Source organism: Athene cunicularia (assembly GCF_003259725.1).
Source record: "Athene cunicularia isolate RWA chromosome 3 unlocalized genomic scaffold, athCun1 chr3_part1, whole genome shotgun sequence".
Lineage (NCBI taxonomy): Eukaryota > Metazoa > Chordata > Aves > Strigiformes > Strigidae > Athene > Athene cunicularia.
This window is the reverse complement of record NW_020799097.1, coordinates 107,548,944-107,568,191: the sequence shown is the minus strand read 5'-3', so window position 1 is coordinate 107,568,191 and position 19,248 is coordinate 107,548,944. Positions and strand designations below refer to the sequence as shown.

At 40.4% G+C, this 19,248-nt stretch overlaps 1 protein-coding gene across 2 annotated transcripts in view; it reads right to left on the bottom strand.

Moving 5' to 3' along the window:
- The window catches only part of ALK (ALK receptor tyrosine kinase), a 242,825-nt gene that overhangs the window by 39,228 nt on the left and 184,349 nt on the right, over positions 1-19,248 (bottom strand). For both annotated transcript variants that reach the window (XM_026845712.1, XM_026845713.1), the window contains 2 exons: positions 10,823-10,917; positions 9,298-9,441 (listed from right to left, as the gene is read on the bottom strand). In XM_026845712.1, the coding sequence (XP_026701513.1) occupies positions 9,298-9,441; positions 10,823-10,917 (239 nt within the window). The remainder of the gene's footprint in view (positions 1-9,297; positions 9,442-10,822; positions 10,918-19,248) is intronic.

Below are 19,248 nucleotides of genomic sequence, written 5' to 3'. Positions count from 1 at the left end.
AATGAGTAGTGGCATAAAGCCTTAAAATTAGTAGATAGCAAATGGAAGAATTCCCCTCTCCTCCTCTGCCTCCCATGTACTCCCAAAACCCCAAGAACAACGGGTAAGAGGGGAAGAGCACCTAAGAAAGCCAGATCTAAAAGTTCCTAAAGCAAAATGCTTCAGTAGCTCTGATATCGACAGTCTTGCACCAGAAGTTACTTAGGTTTGTTCTTGCAAAAAACCCACCTCAAAACCAAAGCAAAATCTCACACAAAATGGAAGATGAGAGACTCATTGTGTCAGCTATCGCAGTGATTTAACATTGCAATATCCCGGAGGGCTAAGCCACCTGCACTGAAACATATGTTTAGTAAAGCAGGCAGGTAAGTATCTTCGTTTGGAACAATAAGAAGCCATTTGGATGTCTCTGGTGAGACATCAAACATTTTCCCAAAGGTAGAAGCAGGTGACCTTCAAGGGGACAATAGGCCCCAAACACGAGAGAATTAAAATGGAAAACTGAAAGTGATAAAATGTAGGACAGACCACAGCATGTGCATACTGCTGCTATGGTTAAGCTTTACATTTCTGATTTATTCCCTTTAAATAAATCTTGTTCCTTAGGCATTTGCTTACCTGGCCTTGGCAAAATTACCTCTAGATTATCACACATGTATCACACAGCACAGCTGGACCTGAAACTGGCAGCTCTTGACTCCCACCAGGTTCTAGCAACAGGGGATCAATGAACTACGTGTTACTCCAAAATGCTTTTTAATGGCCCTCTGTTTCCTTAAAAGCCCAATGCCCTGGTGGAACAGAAGAAAAACGTCCTTCTGCTGCAAACGTTAATGCCTTCAGACTTTGAACTGAAGCAACCAGAACAACTTCTGTATTTTCTGCCTCTTGGACAGACTAAAGGGGGCTCATTTCCAGTGCAGAGGCAGCATCAGGGCAAGAGCAAACAATGCTGGTGAAGTAAGATTAGTGAATGTGCATCTAGCTCTTAGAATCTGGCTTTTAAGAGCATGAGTGCGAGGAATGAAAACCCACAGATATGTTATGCCAGAGTATGATGTAAGGAACCTGGAGATGTCTCAGCACAGGAGGTACTATCTTAGATTTCAGAAGCGGTCCTGTTGTAATCAATACTGTGTATATACAAGACTATGTAGTCTCCCAAGTTCTGCAGCTGCTACAGTCAGTTGTAGCAGACATTTTTACTTGCTCTATTCAGGTAGATGGTTGGCAGGAATGGGAGAAAACACATTTCAGAAGTAGCAGAACTGGGTGGTGGCCTTTGCCCAAAACATTGCAGGACACAAAAGTGTAATTGCAGGTCTGGAACAAGTGAAGTCCATGGGGAGACTGCATCTGATTTGAATCAGCAAGGTTTTAGTAAAACACAGCCAGGTGTTGCACAATCTCCTAATTTGCCACTGCTGCATTGACTTGCAAACACGTTAACAGCTTTGTCACTGAATTAAATGGGACAGAATATGGCATGGGAAGAAGTCTCCCCTCATTTCAGCATAATTAGGACAGATGGGTCTTAGTTACAATTCTGGATACAGACGAAAACCCTTGTGCTTCCCTCCCTCTGCTCTCTAAAATATTTCACAAAGCCAACCCTCAATCTAGCCCAAGATCTGAAACCACTAGCTCAGTAACAAAAGAATACTGCCCATCTTAGACAACCCACCATTCCTTTTTTTTAAGTAAGGATAACCATTCACTCCCTGTAAAGTATCGATTTTCTCCTGATTCTAGAAATGACTGCAGCATGTCTCATGAGCTCAAAGAGAGCATTTCTATAGGTTGCTGCATGCCACAGCAGTTTACAGTAATTCAATTTGAAGCATTATTTTGATCTCCAAAGACTAAAGCAGCAGCACCTAATCGAAGATCCTTAAGCAGCTAGGTGAGAAGCATAGATTTTTTTTCCATCAGTGCACAACTGTGGTCTGTTGCATTCTGCACAGTGTACCTCTCCTTCCTTCTGCAGCGTGCAACAGGCTAACATTGTTAGCACCTCACATTCACACAATGGGGAAAAAAGCAGGACTCTCCAGTCTAAATATTCCCCCAAACTAGCAGATTTCGGAATTTTGCCCAACTTCACACAAATTTCAGCTGCCTGGTTTCCAGAAAGACGTGAGCATTTCCACAATGAAAACTAACAGGTAGTTAAATGTAGGGTCCCTATATATTCTGTCACTGGCAGTTGCAAGATGCTAACTGTGTTTAAAATCTGTAAATTCCTGTTTGAGGCAGGCGAAAAAGAAAAGAAGTGAAGATTACACAGATTCGCAATTGGGGTACTACATTTCAGTGAATAATGTATATATCAGTTCATTTGATGGAATCCCCATTTTCACAAGAAAAGTGGCAGAGGAAACATTTGGTCTTCTGCCTGTTCACCCACACACCTGTCCTTTCCATCTCCTTCGCAATCTTACCAACAGATTGCTAAGGTCCCAGTAACAACATTTTGCAAAAAATGCCATTTTTTGGTCTATTATAACAGATTTTAAAAATTCCTTCTTCCCAACTTCTCTTTCCAAATTAGATTTGCTGATATATTTACACACCAAGTCACTCATGCTTATTTTCTTTTGCACAGCAGAAATTCTGGTTTTCATACAGATTGGCTAGATACATAAAATGCACAGCAATCAAGGCACTGGATTTCAGCCACAGCGAAGGGCAGTGATGTCCTGCTCTTGGAAAACAAAATAACAATACCCCATAAGACTTAAAATGATGAATTCATTTGAAGCTCTGATACTACTTGCAGCCCAAGGCAGCACTGCTGCAGGCACTGCTGCAGATACCAGCCAGCCACAATGAAGAGAAAACAGTGGAGCAAAGCCTAAAGCACGTTTGTACTCTAACATAGAAAGCAATTTCACTGGCGCATATAGCACATCAACTCCGTATCACAAACCAGACATAGGCATTTTAGCTATACCTCAAGGGCCTAAATGTATTAAGTGTCATTTGTTAAATTCAGCTGGTTTGAGCAGAGGTTCAACTTGTTCCAAACCAAAACTTTAATGTGATTTGAGAAAATTACGAAGCAAGCACTATGCTACTTGGCTTCTTTTGGATCCTAGAGTAATGCACTACTGAAATGCGTAAGTGCTTTAAAACAATGTGTAGGAAGTTCGTGGAACTTGCTTCCACAACCTCTATTCAGGCCAAGAGGTTATTCCTACATCCAGTAGAGTAAAAAAAGCCATTAATAAGGACTATAAGGTCTATTGCTTCAGGAGCTTAAGAACCTTAGTGGCTAAACTTCGGGAGGCCAGAGGCCCAGAGGCTAACTTCTGTTAGTTGTCCCTCAGGGAGCTCATTTTACTTCTTCCTCTAAGGCAGATGTCATCAAACTTGATACCAGGAACAAGCAGAACTCTTGCTTTCTCTATTTGTAAAAACATTCACAGGCTCCCTTACAATATTTGGTCAATATGGGAAAGCACAGGAAACTGCCCATCTTAATCTTCCCTATCATTTGGCTGCCACTGGGAGCGTGGGTATGTGTGGAAGGATACACCTTTTTTTTACTTGGTACGTAAGCAAATCTCTGTTATGCATTACTAGTAATACATGGTTGTCTGTGTTGCAAGTCTGTAGGCAAAATATACCACAACTAAATATAAGAAAAAGTTCAGTGATATAAGGAAGGAAAAACCTTTCCATTTTGCTTTGGGTTCTGCTCTTTAACAGTGCCCTGTGGGCAGTAATTTGAGGTTATTATCTTCTCCAGGGTTAAATGTGCCAGAGATTAATGGGTGTGTGTGGGGTGTGGTGGTGTTTGAAAGCTGGTGGTAAATGGCAGAACTAGGTTGTGCTCACAGTCACAGTCCCTGACCGTTAAATGTGACTACACAATTATACTAATGGGATATAAAATGATCATAGAAATTTGTAACCCTTGCCAGCAATACCGGACCAACTTATACAGGTACAGCTAGACTAAGAGGAGGCTGGCTTTTCAACTATTTATGGAGTAGCTATTTCTACCTCTCTTCATTTTCGAGATGAGGGTGGTAATGGAAGACTTGGACATGTTTTTCAGTTCAACAAGAGCAGTATCTGCATTGATGACAACAGATTGATGCTGAGTATCATTTCAAAATAATACTCAAAGCTAGATTCATGCTTTAGATTTTTCTTAAGTGTCCATATAAAAGGAACGCTATCAGGGAATCCTTGCAGGAAATTATCTGTGGTCAGTATAGCAGGGCAAGGGCATTGCTGACTTTGAACAGCAATGAGAACTGCTTGTTTCTTGCTACCTTCTGAACCAGAAACTAACAAAGCAGCATGAAGAAAAGGAATTTCTTTACCCCTCTATGTTTCACTTAAGGAGACAGTGGGAATCTTCCATAAGGCTGTTGAGTGAGACATGCTAATAACTTGTGGGAATTTGTTTGTCCACAATTACAAAGGATAGTAGAAATGCATGTTAGATAAGAAAGACCAAGGTGGGTGGAGGTGGCAAAACTATTTCAAAACCTTTCCTGAGATTCATAGCAGTTTCTGTACAATTTAAACTTCTGTTCTTGAGTGGGCAGCTTTAAAATTTAGGTCTAAAATGTGTGAATTGACCTGTTTATTTCAATTGTATGGTTAACTCTGGAGAGCAGTTATGTCTATTCAACTTTGTTATGTTGGGATCTGTTTGTATGTTGATTTTCAGTACTGCACCTTTGCTATTTTCAATGCTACAGAGAAAGCAAGTGTAAACACTGCAATAAAGAAATTCATGCCTGCATAATCTGAGATCCCACCATCCATCCCTGAACATTTTCTATCACTATTCAGGATGCTACTTTTGTTGGGGGAAGGGCGCTGAACTGTTATTCACTGTGTTAACTGATGCTTAATACAAAAATACAATTGTGCAGATACGTTTATTGTATTATGCCAACAGTTCGGTTAGTATAATTGCACACAAAGAGCAACCAAATGTAATTTTCTTTTACTTAATACTCGTTCCGCTGTTCCTTTCAGCTCCTTCATCTGATTAACTAATGTGACTCAGAGTTCTTCCGAGAAACAGACATGTACGTACTTGTAAGAGGACTCTCCCTGATGCATAAGACTAAATCTGTGCAACCACTAAGTGTTGTGGGGAAGAGCCTGGAGCTGAAGGAAAACAGTAATCCAGTTTGGATGAGAAAATTATTTGATGCCACTTTCCATGCAAGAAACCATGGTCACACAATGACTGGTGGATATGCAGATCAGATGGGACAAAACAATGCAAGATTCGAGGGGAAAAAAGGTTAATCTTTTTGTACATTTCACAACACACCATTTTTGTACTGTGTGCCCTGACACGCGTAAATTGTCAGTGGGACATATGAGAAGCTGAAACATCAAAAGAGAGGCTGTCCTCATGGTATTTACAGCCTATTCAGAAGCACCAGAAATCTTTAATTAAAGCTTGATTGCTCTGTGTCTTGTTATCTCCTTTTGCCTACTGAGAATCCTATTTTGTCTCCTCCAGTTTCCATGATAATAATTTGTTTACCTAGAGTTCCTCATTATTGCTCACTGTATCTTTATATGCCTGAATTTCCCATATTTTAGCCTTGTCTATAAAAGGAAATTGCATTGGTTTGATATAAATTGGCTTTTTAATTGGTAGTTAAACTCTCTGTAGAGAGATGCTATGGTTTGAGCCACTTTCAGTTTTACTTAAACTAAGACCTAATAAATTTAAAAACAAAGCCAAAGTAAGCTTGGTTTGCATCAAAACAAAGAGCACATAGGCTTTGGTACAAATTTAACCATTTCAATCAAAAATCCTAGTTCTACTGAAGCCGTTTCAATCTTCTGGTATATGCAGGCTTTCTTACAACTTTTTTTCAGGCTTCTTTTAGAATCAAGTTTCAGCTGCAACCTTTCAGCAAGAAGCTGGCACTTCAGCAAATAACATGTCATTAATTAACTGAAACGGAAAGCATTTGCATTGCTCTGTGATCATCTGTCTAATGGCCACCTTGTACTGCAAGCAACTCTGTGACTTGAAACCTACAGGAATTTTTCTGTGTTGGTCCTGGTCATGATCAAGAAAGCTGAGAAAGCAACACCACCACATTAGTTGTAGCAATTTGGGGTCTTATTCTACACGGCGCATTCATCATCCCATGTGTGACACGACATGGGTTGACAGATTTCTGGAAGCTCTAGGATCTTCCACAGTGTGGCTGCATTGTGTGTTTTGAACCTACATATCCTGGAGGCAGGCCAAGCTACGACAAGCAATGGCAAGGCTGAAGAAGTAATTGACAGGGTACAGGGCCTGAGAACAGAAAGGACAGGGAGGTTGGTGGTGATGACTATCACTTCTGCTGAAAACGGATTTTCAAGCACAGGCAAAACCAGCAGATGCATGTAAGAAGTTGTTCTCAGTTACAAAGGAGCAAATCGAGGCCCATACCCTTGAAAGCAATAGATCTCCTTTGGATTTAGTGTCATATTAACAAATTGGTACCTGTCTTTCAGATTGTACTTCCTGCCGTGCAGGCTGAGCTGGCTTGGGGACTTGGGGAGGGCATTTTATTATCCTGTTGTCTCCTCAGCTATAGGAACACAGTTCTTTGTTTTAATATGATTTCTTAAGAAGATAATATTATAGCATGTGATCCATCACACAAGCCAAAGATCACATAGCTGTAATTACTTTTGGCTGAGCTCATACTGGTCAATGCAGTCTTTGGGACTTCAGGGTGGCGCTGATGCCGTTGGTTCACTCGCACAACAGTGCCATCAAAGTAAAGGCCTTGACAGACTCAGCCTGAGGTTTCTTAAATGCATTACAGGATGCAGAAAGAAACAAGATTAAAGCTGGGTAAAATGCATAGCCCAGGGACCAAATAAGCATCTGCAGTGTGTACTGAGAGCAGGGATTCAGTAACATAACAGAAAAAGGTGATTCAGTGCTGTGGAGACCCTCAGAAATGCAATGACTTCCCACTGCAAGAAGCTGCAGCTTAACTTCTTGGATTTCTGCCCTTCTGCTCCCTCCCAAAGGAGAGAAAATTGCTGTAGGAGTGATTTCAAACCTCAAGGGCTAGAGACAGTTTTAGACAGAACATGAACAGGACCAAGGATCAAGCCCAGGAATTAGGCAAACTGGCTTAGATACCACAGGAATTGCCTTGAATTTTCATCCCAAGGTCATAACAAATTATTTTAATTGCTCAAAGTTCCTCGGTAACCTTCTCATCTACCCCCATGCAATCTGACTACCGTTATTCCTACTATCCAAGCATTTCTTTAAATTGCATTCCTCCAATAGGACAGGGGGCAGAAGAGCTACATGTCCCATCATTTCAGGTCTAGTGAGAAGTGGAAGTAAAAAATTCTCAAAGAAACCTACAGCCACGAGATTTCTAGCCTAACACCCATACACCCACTTTACATTAACTTTGCATCCAAACTGCAGGCTGTTCTCCAATCTGAACCTGATGCCTAACAGTTTTAGTGTTACTAAAACAGTAGGTACCCTGGAAGGAAATGTACCGCTGCCTGATGGAACTACATCACCACCAAAGCACTGACATTCCTACGGAAAGTCAGCCAGAAGTCCATAATCTACACCTGTGTATGGATCCTACCATAAGATCACTGACTGAAGAGCAATACTAAAAGTACTTAAAAGTAAAATATGGCTCCACTTTGCAGGCAGGAAATGGAGATACAGGTATCGAAGGGAACACTTCAAAGGATCTTCAAAGAGGACGTAAGGTTCTTTTTGGAAATTATACCTTTGTGACCAGTCCAAGCTAACACATGACACCTGCAACAGAGCTAGACACAACCTTTACAGCTAAGGCATGGGTGAGCGCTGCCCAGCATCCTCTCATATGGGTTCATTCCCTCTGTCTTATTCTCTTGAGACTCCTGTCAGTGCTCCTGCACTTTCCTTGCTGTATGATGCTAAGTACATAAAATATCAATACACTCCACTTGATAGCAACTCTTGGCCTACATTGCAGACTGTATCACCAGACCCCACTGCCAGAGCTCACTTCACAAGGAAGTTTAGGTACCAGCAGCTGCCCTGCTGTGACAGAGTGGGCTAATATATCCAGCTTTTCAGGCAGATTTTGAAGGCTCTGTGGAGCTTTTGACCACACTGACCAGACTGTTGTTGGTATCAGAGCTAACACCACTAGTTCATGTATTTCAACATTGCACTAAAGGTAGCAAAGTGAAACATAACCTAGAATAGAACAGACTCAAAGAAGTCTTTCTAAAATGGAGGAGTGGTAGAGGAGGAGGCAGCAGGAACAAATCCCTGGGCTTACTGACAAAGTAAAGGAGGAATATACCAATCATGCTCCTGTTCTCTACCTTAAGAGGGGTGGTATTTCAAATTGGCAGGTAACTAGCTAGCCCTATGTGGGGAGAAACAACTGCACACAGTGCTGAGGGTGTCAGTTATAGCTAGTGCTCATCTCTCCTGTAGTCACCCCTCATTTCCATGGTCAGCCCAGCTCCCCCAGGTAGGCTGGAGGTTGTGGTCATCTAACTCAAATCAGGAAGAGACGCTGGCAAAGAAGAAGGAAGGAAGCAGATTGAAATGGCACACATAGAACCCAAAACAGATACTGCGAATGTGTGGGCAAGCCTGGGAGAGGGAAGAGACAAACATCTGGGAGACAGTGATGTGAGGGGGAGGGAAGTGAACTCCTGCATCTATTTGGCCTATGCCACTAGAGTTAAGCTGGAAAGAGGAGATGGGGGACAGGGGAGAAAAAAATAACATTGACCATACAAGACAGACATTTCTAACTAACTAAAAATCATATTCGTAAAACAGAATCCAGTGCAGTACTCTTTCAAACAGGCAATGAAAATATTACTGAAAAAGCAAAGCTATGTTATTTCAGACCAAACCTATATTAACTAGAGATGGGTGTTCAGGTTACCACATGCTGAACTCAGACATTTCGGTCAATTTGCTTTGATTCCTGCCTATTTTTATATGATCATGACACCAAACCAACCTATCTTGCAGTTTAAAAGCACTTTTTACTTTAAGAGAAGGCTCTCTCTTTCTTCCACCAGCTTGGAGTAGAAATCCAGGTTACAGTTAACAGCTAAAGGTAATTGCTTTCTAGAGCTTGTTTTGTTTTGTTTTGTTTGTAAGGGACTTGGGAAAAGCTCTGAACAAAGGCTTTGGAAAAATAAAATAAAAAAAGGAATCATACTGCATTTAGCTACATCTAACTGAAATCTGTACTAGTTGGAAATCTCTGCTGTATGAAAATGCTTCTCAGACCAGACAGTTACCTGCTGGACCAGAAATGGGGGCAGTGTTGAGCTGGAGATTTCCCAGAAGCTTTTGTTCCCATCCAAACTTCTTCTGTCCACCTCTACTGGTGAGCAAATTGCTTGAGTCTGGAGTGGTACCTCGAGGTATCTTCTCTCCACTGACTAGAAGACAAGAAGTCACAGATTGGTTTACCATTGAGGGTGGCTTGGTCAGTAGGTAATCCAAAACTGAAGCTAAATTAAGGGCTGCGGGCTCATCTGCTGAGAACAAGAGCCTGCAGTCACAGGATATAACACTGTTAAAAGGAAAGGGCTGATTGACTTTTCCATTGCTGTTGTGGGAACTGTGTCAGAAGAAGAATAAACAAGAATGAGTGGTGGGCAAAACAGAAAGTGAATGAGGGCACAAAGCGGAAATACAGAATACAATCTTTAGCAACTGTTAGAAAGTTTCTCTTTCAGACAGTAAAAGTATCTGCAATCTTTTTAATTACAGCCTAATTTTAAGATCTCTTTAGAATACTGGAACCTGAGGTACATTGTACTTGTGCACAGAAACCAAGGGGTATTAGTGGAAAGACTCATACTCCATCCAATGCAAATGAACATAACACAAAGCAGATGAAACATTCTGACTGCTGATGGATGAGGCAATGGCTTAGAGGTTTTTCAGTCTGAAGAGGGCTACAGAAGTTGTAGCTTCAAGCCTAGAAAATGAATGAACATACTTATATTCTGCTATTCAACCCAAGGTAGGAATTTCATGTGTTCAGAGAAGAAATCCTCCAGTCCTCATGTAAGTTGTTGTTATAGAGTGACAGATCATTGAACACATTTACAAATTAAGCAATTCACTATGCGTGATATTATGAAAGATGAGCCAGACACAAACGTTCAATAAAAATCTAAACAGGGTGAAATCTGGCAGCAGAGGTATAGACTGGGCATATTCTAAAGGCCAGTCAATCACAAAGTCTGGATCAGAATCCAAATTTTTCCCAAGAGTAGGAGAGAGTGAAGATCCTAGTTTCTGATTCAGCCTTAAACGCATGTCAGTCCAAATAAAATAACCTTGTTCTAATTTAACTGGAGTATTGTGCCCAATGTTATTGCAAAGTTAGTGTCAATCACAGGATGCCTGTCTTTTCCTAGCCAGAGTCCAACTGCCATTCATTTTGATAACTGTCACACAGCAAACCAGGTCATGTGGAACTCTGTAATCACAGATTGGCTTCTGTATCAGCCTGGGTGGATAGGTGATGCTACTGTCTCAGTTGGAAGTTGACTCTCCCACACCATATGTCTTACTACCCATTTACTGCCAAACTCAGAACCCATTCACTAGTAGGCTCTACTAATAAGGTGTGCATCTGAACAGTCTCCTCCATCTAAGCACAGTTATTTCTGAAATATACTTTTACATTTCAAGAGTCTTTTGAAGATAACAACACTCAATCCCTTCCCCACAGTTTCAACCCCTTTCCAAATTTCAATTACATGGCAAATAAAAGACAAGTCACTTGCAGATAAAAGGAAAACTTACTTGTTAAATAACAGTCCAGACTAAGGGAGACATTGTCAAAAGCAATAATGGCATCAGATCCTTCTTCCCATGAAGCGATGATCTCAAACCAAAACCTGCATAGATTGGAAGAACAGGGATTAAATTCTGTTAAAGAGATGAAACTCAGAGCTCTTTGTAATTAAAGCAGTTTTAGAATGGGGGAAAAAAGCTTTTCTTTTCACACATTAAATTTTTAAATTGACAGAGAAAGCATCCTTACCCCTAACAAGTAAAGATGACCTGAGGAGGGGAGCTGTATATGAATATAGGTAGATAGAAAAAAAGAATATAGTCCCTCTTCCCTCCAGAGGCATTTAACGTGAAGCAGGTGCAAGTATATGTGTGTGTGTGTGGACAGAAAATAAAGTCCCCTGGTTTCTGTCACAGAAAAAAATCAGACGCCTAAGTGATTTTATTCTCACAAGTGATTTACACCCTAAAGCGTTAAGAAAAATAAGTAGGCTGGGGCTCCTGAAGTAATTTTGAGTTTCTAAAAGGAACTGGCAATCAAAGGCTGAAACCAATTTAGAAAGTATTTGGTGTTGATCCACCCTCTAGGAAGCAAAGGATATCTAACAGTCCTGGCAGTCACAAAAGAGAGGAACTGACACTGGGTATTCCATAGGAAGAGCGGAACTCATTATCTCCTTGTAGAAGCTGAGCAGGTTTGCTTTAAATCACTTCCACACTCTCAGCTGGCTTTTGCCGGGAAGTTCTGCCACTCCTACATTACCAGAAGAAAGACTGCTGTAGGTTCACCCTCAGTGGTATTACAAGTCAACAGGAAGAGCAAAAATAACCCATAACCAAATACTTCAAATCTGATAGAATATTGACCATACATTAATTTAGTGCACTAGTGGATTTAGATTTTCTCTTAGCTTAGCAAGTTCATGCTCTCCCAATGCATATCTGTCACGTAAAATCATAATACTTCTGCTTAGGAAGGAGAACAATTTCTAAAAGCAGCCGACCATGGCCCAAAAGTCAGATGCTGAGAGGTTGCATCAAGACTATAAAAACATGAAACTATCATATGCTGTAGAACAAACTGCAACAGAATATGAAGTATTATTTAAACCTCATTCTCTGTTGTATCTTGATGTTTTGCACCAGCAGAAGTTAAGTCATTCATGGGTCTCTTTAATGTAGATCTATTGCTGGCTGTTCCTGCTCCATCTTATAGATATAAGCATTTAGCCAAAATGTGAATTATTGCAGGTGTTCCAGTTTAGAAACTGATGACAACAAGCTATTTTTGAGGAACAGCCTTATTTAATCAGAAAGGCTGTGGAAATCCTGTCCCTTCAGTGCAGCAAAAACCTAAACACCAGCAGAATTTTTTTCTTCTCACAGACTCTTGTCTTTTAGCACCAGGTCCAAAATATTTTCTTTCAGCTTTTTGTTTGCTATCAGTATTCTTCCATTAGTTTTGTGCCTCCTACTGTTTTAAAAATCTACCTCTCCTTTACCAACAAACCAACCTCATAAAATTCAAGTGAAGCTTCTCCACTTACATGTATATTTACTTTGGGACAGCATATTTTCGTGTTTGAATGATGGTTTTGACTGTTTCAGCCCCCTAACTCTGTCAATAAAGGTAACCAACTTCCACGTTGTTCTCAAATACAGCACAGCTTCCACCACCAGAGATGACAGTGAGGTTTGGCATAAGCTAAAACAGACCCCAGGGATATCTGTGCCTTTTGAGGATATCTAGATTGAAGTGTTGTCTTCTGCAACTGGTGTTCTGGCTAAGATACAGACAGGGACACAGTCAGAAAAGCTGACCCAACCAAAGCAAAAACTTCAAACAGAAAAAACTCCTGGCAGCCTGTAAAAGGTGCAAAGGGCTTAGAACAGAGCACAGTCCATTCACAACAGAGAAGAGTTGATATAGCTACTGTGTTCCTCCTTCTTTATTTCTGGTAAAGCAAAACAATCATGCTTCAATACTAAAAATTCTCACTCCTTGGAGATATGCATTGGGCATACAGAGCGACTTTTCTCTCTAAAATGGGCTTTTTATGTTCTAAAGACATGAGCAGCTGCTATGACAGAGCAGGTGATTGACACAATGAACAGTGGATATGGTGAAGGAAGAGCATCCCTAGCATCATAGGAAACTCCAAACAGCAAGACATCATTTTCCTTGTTAAATGCAAGATCAAAAGGTGGCAGCTCAAAAGGCAAGCTCAAAAGGTGGCAGCTCCATCCAACCAAATCTGAAGATCATAAAAGTGCATTTTTTGCCTTCCCAATCCATATGAAGTGCAACTGCAGCCTGACGTTGCCAGAAGCCCCACAGTTCTTGGTTGGTATACCTGAAATCCACTGTGGGTATATCTAGGAAGAGAACTGGAAAGAATGTAAAATCCTTGGATATTAAACTACATTAAAATAGTTTAAAATATTAAACTATTTCCAACTACATCAGCTGTCCTTCCCCTGCCTCTTCCCCCCATCTGCTCCACAGCTGACATCCCACAACACATCAAAGCTCTAGCATAAACATAAACTGTTTAGTTCAAGACATGCCTTGTGAGTCTTAAACAAAAGCTGTTGGACAGACAAAGTGGGCTCTGATCTACTTTCTCCTGTAAGTTACTGTTCCAGCAGCAGAGATGGCTGAACTGTACGTGAACCAGGTCCCAAACCACCACAGGTCTGCTATGTTATGGAGAAGCAGCCAACCTTGGGCTGTAAACTACAGGCTGTAGCTCGGCCTAAGTTTCTCCCTCCCTGTTGTGTGCTGCTCAAACCTCCAGGAAGAGGTAAGGTGGAAACAGATTCAGCTACATGTCTTTCAGTTGCCTCTGTCTGAAAATGCCCTGCGCACATGAATGGTGCTACGCTGAAGGGACCACTGGAACTGAGTCTCTGATGCATTTCATCTTCAGCCGGTTTCCTGGGGGCACACACTAAATGTCAGTTGAAGATATGGACATTTTGATGTGTATTTATGTTTGTAACATACTAAACTGAGTCTGGGAAATAAATTTGGGAAGACAAATAAGCAGTTCCTTCGTGTCAGCTTTTCCCTCCACTTCAGCAGACTTTAGCTCTGGTTGCATAAAAGAAGAGACAGATACTTCTGCAAAGACTACTACACACCTTCTTTGTACCTCCAGGCAACTAAATACTTCTGAAAATAGCTTCTGGTAATTTCGCAGAACCTAAGCCTCAGGACCCAAGGTGTTATCCTCTAAGGTACTGTTCCTGTCATGTCTCTTCAGACAATTTGCATAATTTGGTAATTGAGAATTACCAAATGTTCAGCCCCTAAGCACAGGAAGACATGATACAAACCAGTAATTCTGTCATTGAAGGGAGTGCCACTGAACGTGCCCATATAAGAACGCAGTAAGTTGGTTTTTGCTTTTATTTACAGTTCCTTCAAGTTAAGAGACAGCCATGCTGATTTCACCTGCAGGAGCACTGGGATCAGAACACTTGAGAAGTTTCCTGAAGTTCACCAGGGACAAAAATAATTACAGAAATGCCTCCAAAATACAAAAATCATGTGAATGCTAAACACTGTTAGGACCATCAGTGCTGCTCTGGTTGCCTATTAATCTGATTTTTTTTTTCTAACATGAATGCAGTTTCAGTACAAATCTTCTCTTGAGACCAGCATTTCTGCAACAAATAGTTCATCTTTTTCTCTTCTCAGTTTAATGCCACTATTAATTTAGAAATATGATGTCTTTCAAATTCCACTGAAACAAGATCATCAGTTAACCAACATTTCAATCACTAGCTTTGGTGGTTTTAGCTTAATGGGCTAATTAAGGGAAATTTAATCAAAACTGAAGATGGAAATGTCACACATCAGTGAGACGGAAAAAAACCCACAGACAATCTCATTCCCTTGCCTCCTCTTTTTTTTTTTTTTTTTTTTTTTTTTTTTTTTCAACTCCCTTTGACTTTGGTAGAAGCTGATACTGAAACACCAAAAGCGTATGTTATTGCAGTGACTTAGTATAATGCTGGAGGTGACAACATCCCACCAGTATTTTTGCACAGATCGTAGTGGGGTATCCTGACTGTGCATCCACTACTTCAGCTGGCACCTGTACAGCACAGATACCAGTCCACAGCACTGTGTAGACATATTCACTGCAAACACAGACACAGTGGTGGATGGCCATGAAAGAGTATTCCTGAAGGCAATTATACAGGAGCAGCAAAAATAGTGCTGGCAAGTTTGCCATGACTTTGTTGCTTAATGAATTGCTGCAACTTCCTCACATGGAATCCAAATCCTCATCAGAGAAGTCTGTGTTTGTAAGCTAGATTTCTTCATAGGAATGAAAATATGGCTGCTATGAAAGGCTTTAATGGCTTGGATATTAGAAAAATCATTACTTGAGGACTGGTGGAAATCACTTCTTATTTGTCTCTTTTTTAGTCATATTTGACCCCAGCAGCACAGCTCGAAAAAAGTTCCTTAGACGTATGACAATTGGGAAGTACAAGTTATGTCCTGCAGAGTTGAGTGTCAGCTGAGCTGTGAATGCAACTCATAAAAGGCTTTTTTTAAAAACAATCAGTTTCAGGCAGATGGGAAATGCTGTACCAGGTGGACAAAAAAACCTCCTATTTCAAATCTCCCCTTTGGGGAACATCAGCTTGCTCTCTGAAGGATACAAGTTTTACATAAATTTAAAAACCACTCAAAGGTGACTACTGATCAAATATTTCAGAGTCACAGATAAGAAATGGCACCAAAGGCATAACAAATAAGCTTTTTTTGGTTTGCTTCTTTGGACCAACCTGTGAAATTTGAATCCAGATGAACAGTTCCTTGAAAGGTAGGACCAAGCATATTCCATCTCAGTTAAATCTGGCAGAAATAGGATAACATCAAAGCTTCTGGGCTGTAGTTTTCCCCATTCCCCAGGATCGTTGAATCTTGGGTTTTATTTCAGTGTGGTCAGTATTTGAGCTTAATCACATCACCCTGGGTTTTCTGTGCAGTTTGTTGGTTTGGCTTACTTATTTTTTTCTTGATCCTAACAAAAGACTGGTTCCCCCCCGAATATCTGGGGCATACTTACAGAGGGAAATACAGAGCTAAAAATATGAAAATATATCTGCAGTTATGTTGGTATAGCCTCAATGAGGACAAACTGTTTGCTTACATCACCTATCCTTAGGGTCTTCACTGCACAGAACTGTTATCTTTTAGGTGTATTGTATCCTCTTCTGTTTGGAGGGAAAGCAAAAATATTATCTTGGAATTGAAGATCTCAGAAAGCTGATTTTAAGAAAAATCTGCAGCTCCCTCCCTTCAGTAATAACTCTGAATTCTGCCTAAATATTGTTCCTGGCTCATACAGATACTTGAGGTTTCCATTAGCCAGACTCAGGCAGCTGTCTTCATGCCATCATTTTAGAAAGGCTCATAATCATTATTTTTTTTTCTTTTTATCATAAAGATAGGGATTATTAACCAAGATTGAACGTTAATCTCCTCTGTACTCAATCCCCCATGCAGTGACATGATCACAGCGTGCCTGTATGTACAGATCCCATTTCATAACTTGTAATGTTTTGCCTCTGATGGAACTGATTTCTCTCTCTCCCTAGCTAAAATAATTATAGCTGAACCTGCTTGAGACCAAGGTATTATGGAATGGGGAAGTTTCAGGTCACTAACCCATATTACATTCAGGTTCCCATTAACTGCTCTGTTACAAATGATGCATTGTTAGCTCACTTCACAAAGGAATACTTACTATTTGGGATAAAAGACATACTTAGGTGGAATGAGATTATTTGGAGAAATATAAGCATGTTAACCAAACCCAGTTACAGTGACAGAATTGCCATGCAGGAAGTTACTTAATAGGTAGTAATAAAGGTTGAGATTCAAAGGTGTTATTAAAGGCAACCATGCAGAATATATACACGTACAAAATCTGTCACAGGTACTCTGCACACACTGTCACCAAAACCCCCTTTTTCAGATGAACAGAACAGCCATCAGCAAAACAACTCTATTTTGGAAGGAGAACGGTAGCAGACATAGTTAATGCTACAGAGCAGAAGAGCAACACAGGCATTAAAGTCTCACTCTGTTTTTAACAAAGTAATATGGGACCACATCAGAGCATCACCATCTAGGCTTGTTAGATGGGTATAAGAAGAAAGAAAAAGATCTGGGTGTAAATGCGACCAATTAATATATATGTGGTAATGTGTAGGGATACATATGTTGAGCTTGCATGGGCAGTCGCTGTTTCTTCATAGCAGAATGGGAAGAAAGTTCAGGAATAACAGGAGACAAACAGGCCTCTGAGTACAAAATGTTGCCAAGAACTCTCCTTTCCTTTTTCTTCTTTGATGGGAAACCTGATGCCCAGAGACATTTTAGAAAGAAAATCTGAAAGGAGTGTGAGAGAGAGACAGAACAATGCAGAAAGAAATTACTAGACAAGAAGCCACAACTGGTAGAAATACAGCAGAGTGGTATGACTATGAGACAACTTTTTACTGCTCTTTTTACTGCAGCAATGAGTGAGAGGATCCCCAGCTGCTTTGGCTGCCACCGAGATCAGAGCTGCTGAAGGAGCCAGACAGAACAAAGGCTCTCACTCCCGAGGTCTGAAAGGGAATCCCACTTTGATAGTACACAAAAAACTGATGATCACCAGTCTAGTTCATAATAATCCAGCAAGTCAGCAAGACTGGAATAGGTAAATAAACCAGTTTAAATAAAAAAAGTACAATCATCTGGACCTGAATTTTGACTTGTTGCAACAGAATATCACCTTCTGAGGTAACTTAAGTCTGTAGACTTTTTTGCTTTCTTCCTCAGGAAAGTCACATCAATACCTAGGCTTCCAAGTAAGCCACATCTTTCTCTTTCAACGTGATAAAATTCCTCAGTCCATGTTCAGGTGAAAGTCATCAGCAAGAAAATAATTTTGAAGCTCTCTGAGCACAATGGTACTGTAAGAAAATTGGTTTTATTTTCTGAATGTGTTGCCCTGTTAAAAGGACACAGGGCCTAGTCTTGCTATCAGTGACAAGGCAAATGGTGCTGCTACTTATGACTGAAAATTTAGTTTCTAGGGACCTCAAGTAAACGCCTCTCACTCCTCCTTCCTGCTCACTACTACTTAAGACTGTCTACAAATTTAGACTTTCTAATGTAAAAAACCCCAAACTTATGAAGACAGGAAGGCAAGGAAACCTTCCTAATCACTAGACACTTTGACATTCCTTTTATATTTCCATACAACCTTCCTCTATCAGAAGGTTGTACAGATTGCTATTAATACTTGCCATTTTTACTAGGTTCCTCTCACAGAAGTTAGAATGAAATCTTTAAAGAAAAGGACAGGTTCAGTAGATAACATAGATCTTGAAAGACCAGAGCTGGTCTACTCTGGCCTGGCTCATGTGGAGTCTACTTCCAGGCGACTCCAGCCACGTGGTAGGTGAAACCACAGAACATTTCGTCTACATGGGACTCCAAACAGCTGGCCTCAGCTTCACCAAGGGAGCAGAAATCAAGAGAATTAGAATTTGTTTCTTAAAGCATTATTTTCCCATCCAGGCTTTAGCCTTAGAGCTAATCCTTTTCCACCTTGTACACTGCATAGCGAAACCTAGGTGGGCTGGTGATAATAAGCATCAGCCTACAGTAAGCTCCAGTGAATCACTTTGTTACACATGCTTGTGTTTTATCTATGTGATATACCTTGACCATACTGTTAAGCTAACAGAATGTCTAATTATTTGCTACATAAATCACTCATCTTCGATTACATCAGGTTTCTGCTTGCTCTTGCTGTCACATTCCCATGACTATATCACTATTAAAATTTAAATTCACATTTGCTTCTTAACTAAAAAAAAATACGTATAAAAAAGAGTAACCCCAAACTACCAACTACAACAGAGCTTTCAAGACTCTGTTTTGTACTTGCATTTCTGTGAAGTCAAACAGAACAATCCTCCACAGGCTCATCACTTCTCATTGGAAAACAAATAGTAATTTTCCATCAAATGAAACAATTTTACAATAATGCAGTTCTCTACACTGCTCCCAATCCAAATATTTTAGCACTGCATTAATGTGTAGACTTCAGTAAGTAAAAATGACCGATTCTCTATCTTTCACTAATGTGTGCAGACATCTGATTTTCAGATAACATGTCCTTCAGGGAGGGGTAGATGGCTTCATGGGGGCCAGAAAAAGCACAGCAAGGATTCTTAGATCATGTTGTGTGTATTTAAGTGGCAAGTAAAAATACAGCACCTCTGGAGACTTCACCTTTTGCTTCTGGTAGGCACAATCTGTTCATCCAACAGTTCAAGGAACTCTTGCCCACAACTGGCTTCTATAATTGTAGCTGCTTTGATGGCATATCCTTCACCAAACCTATTTGGAA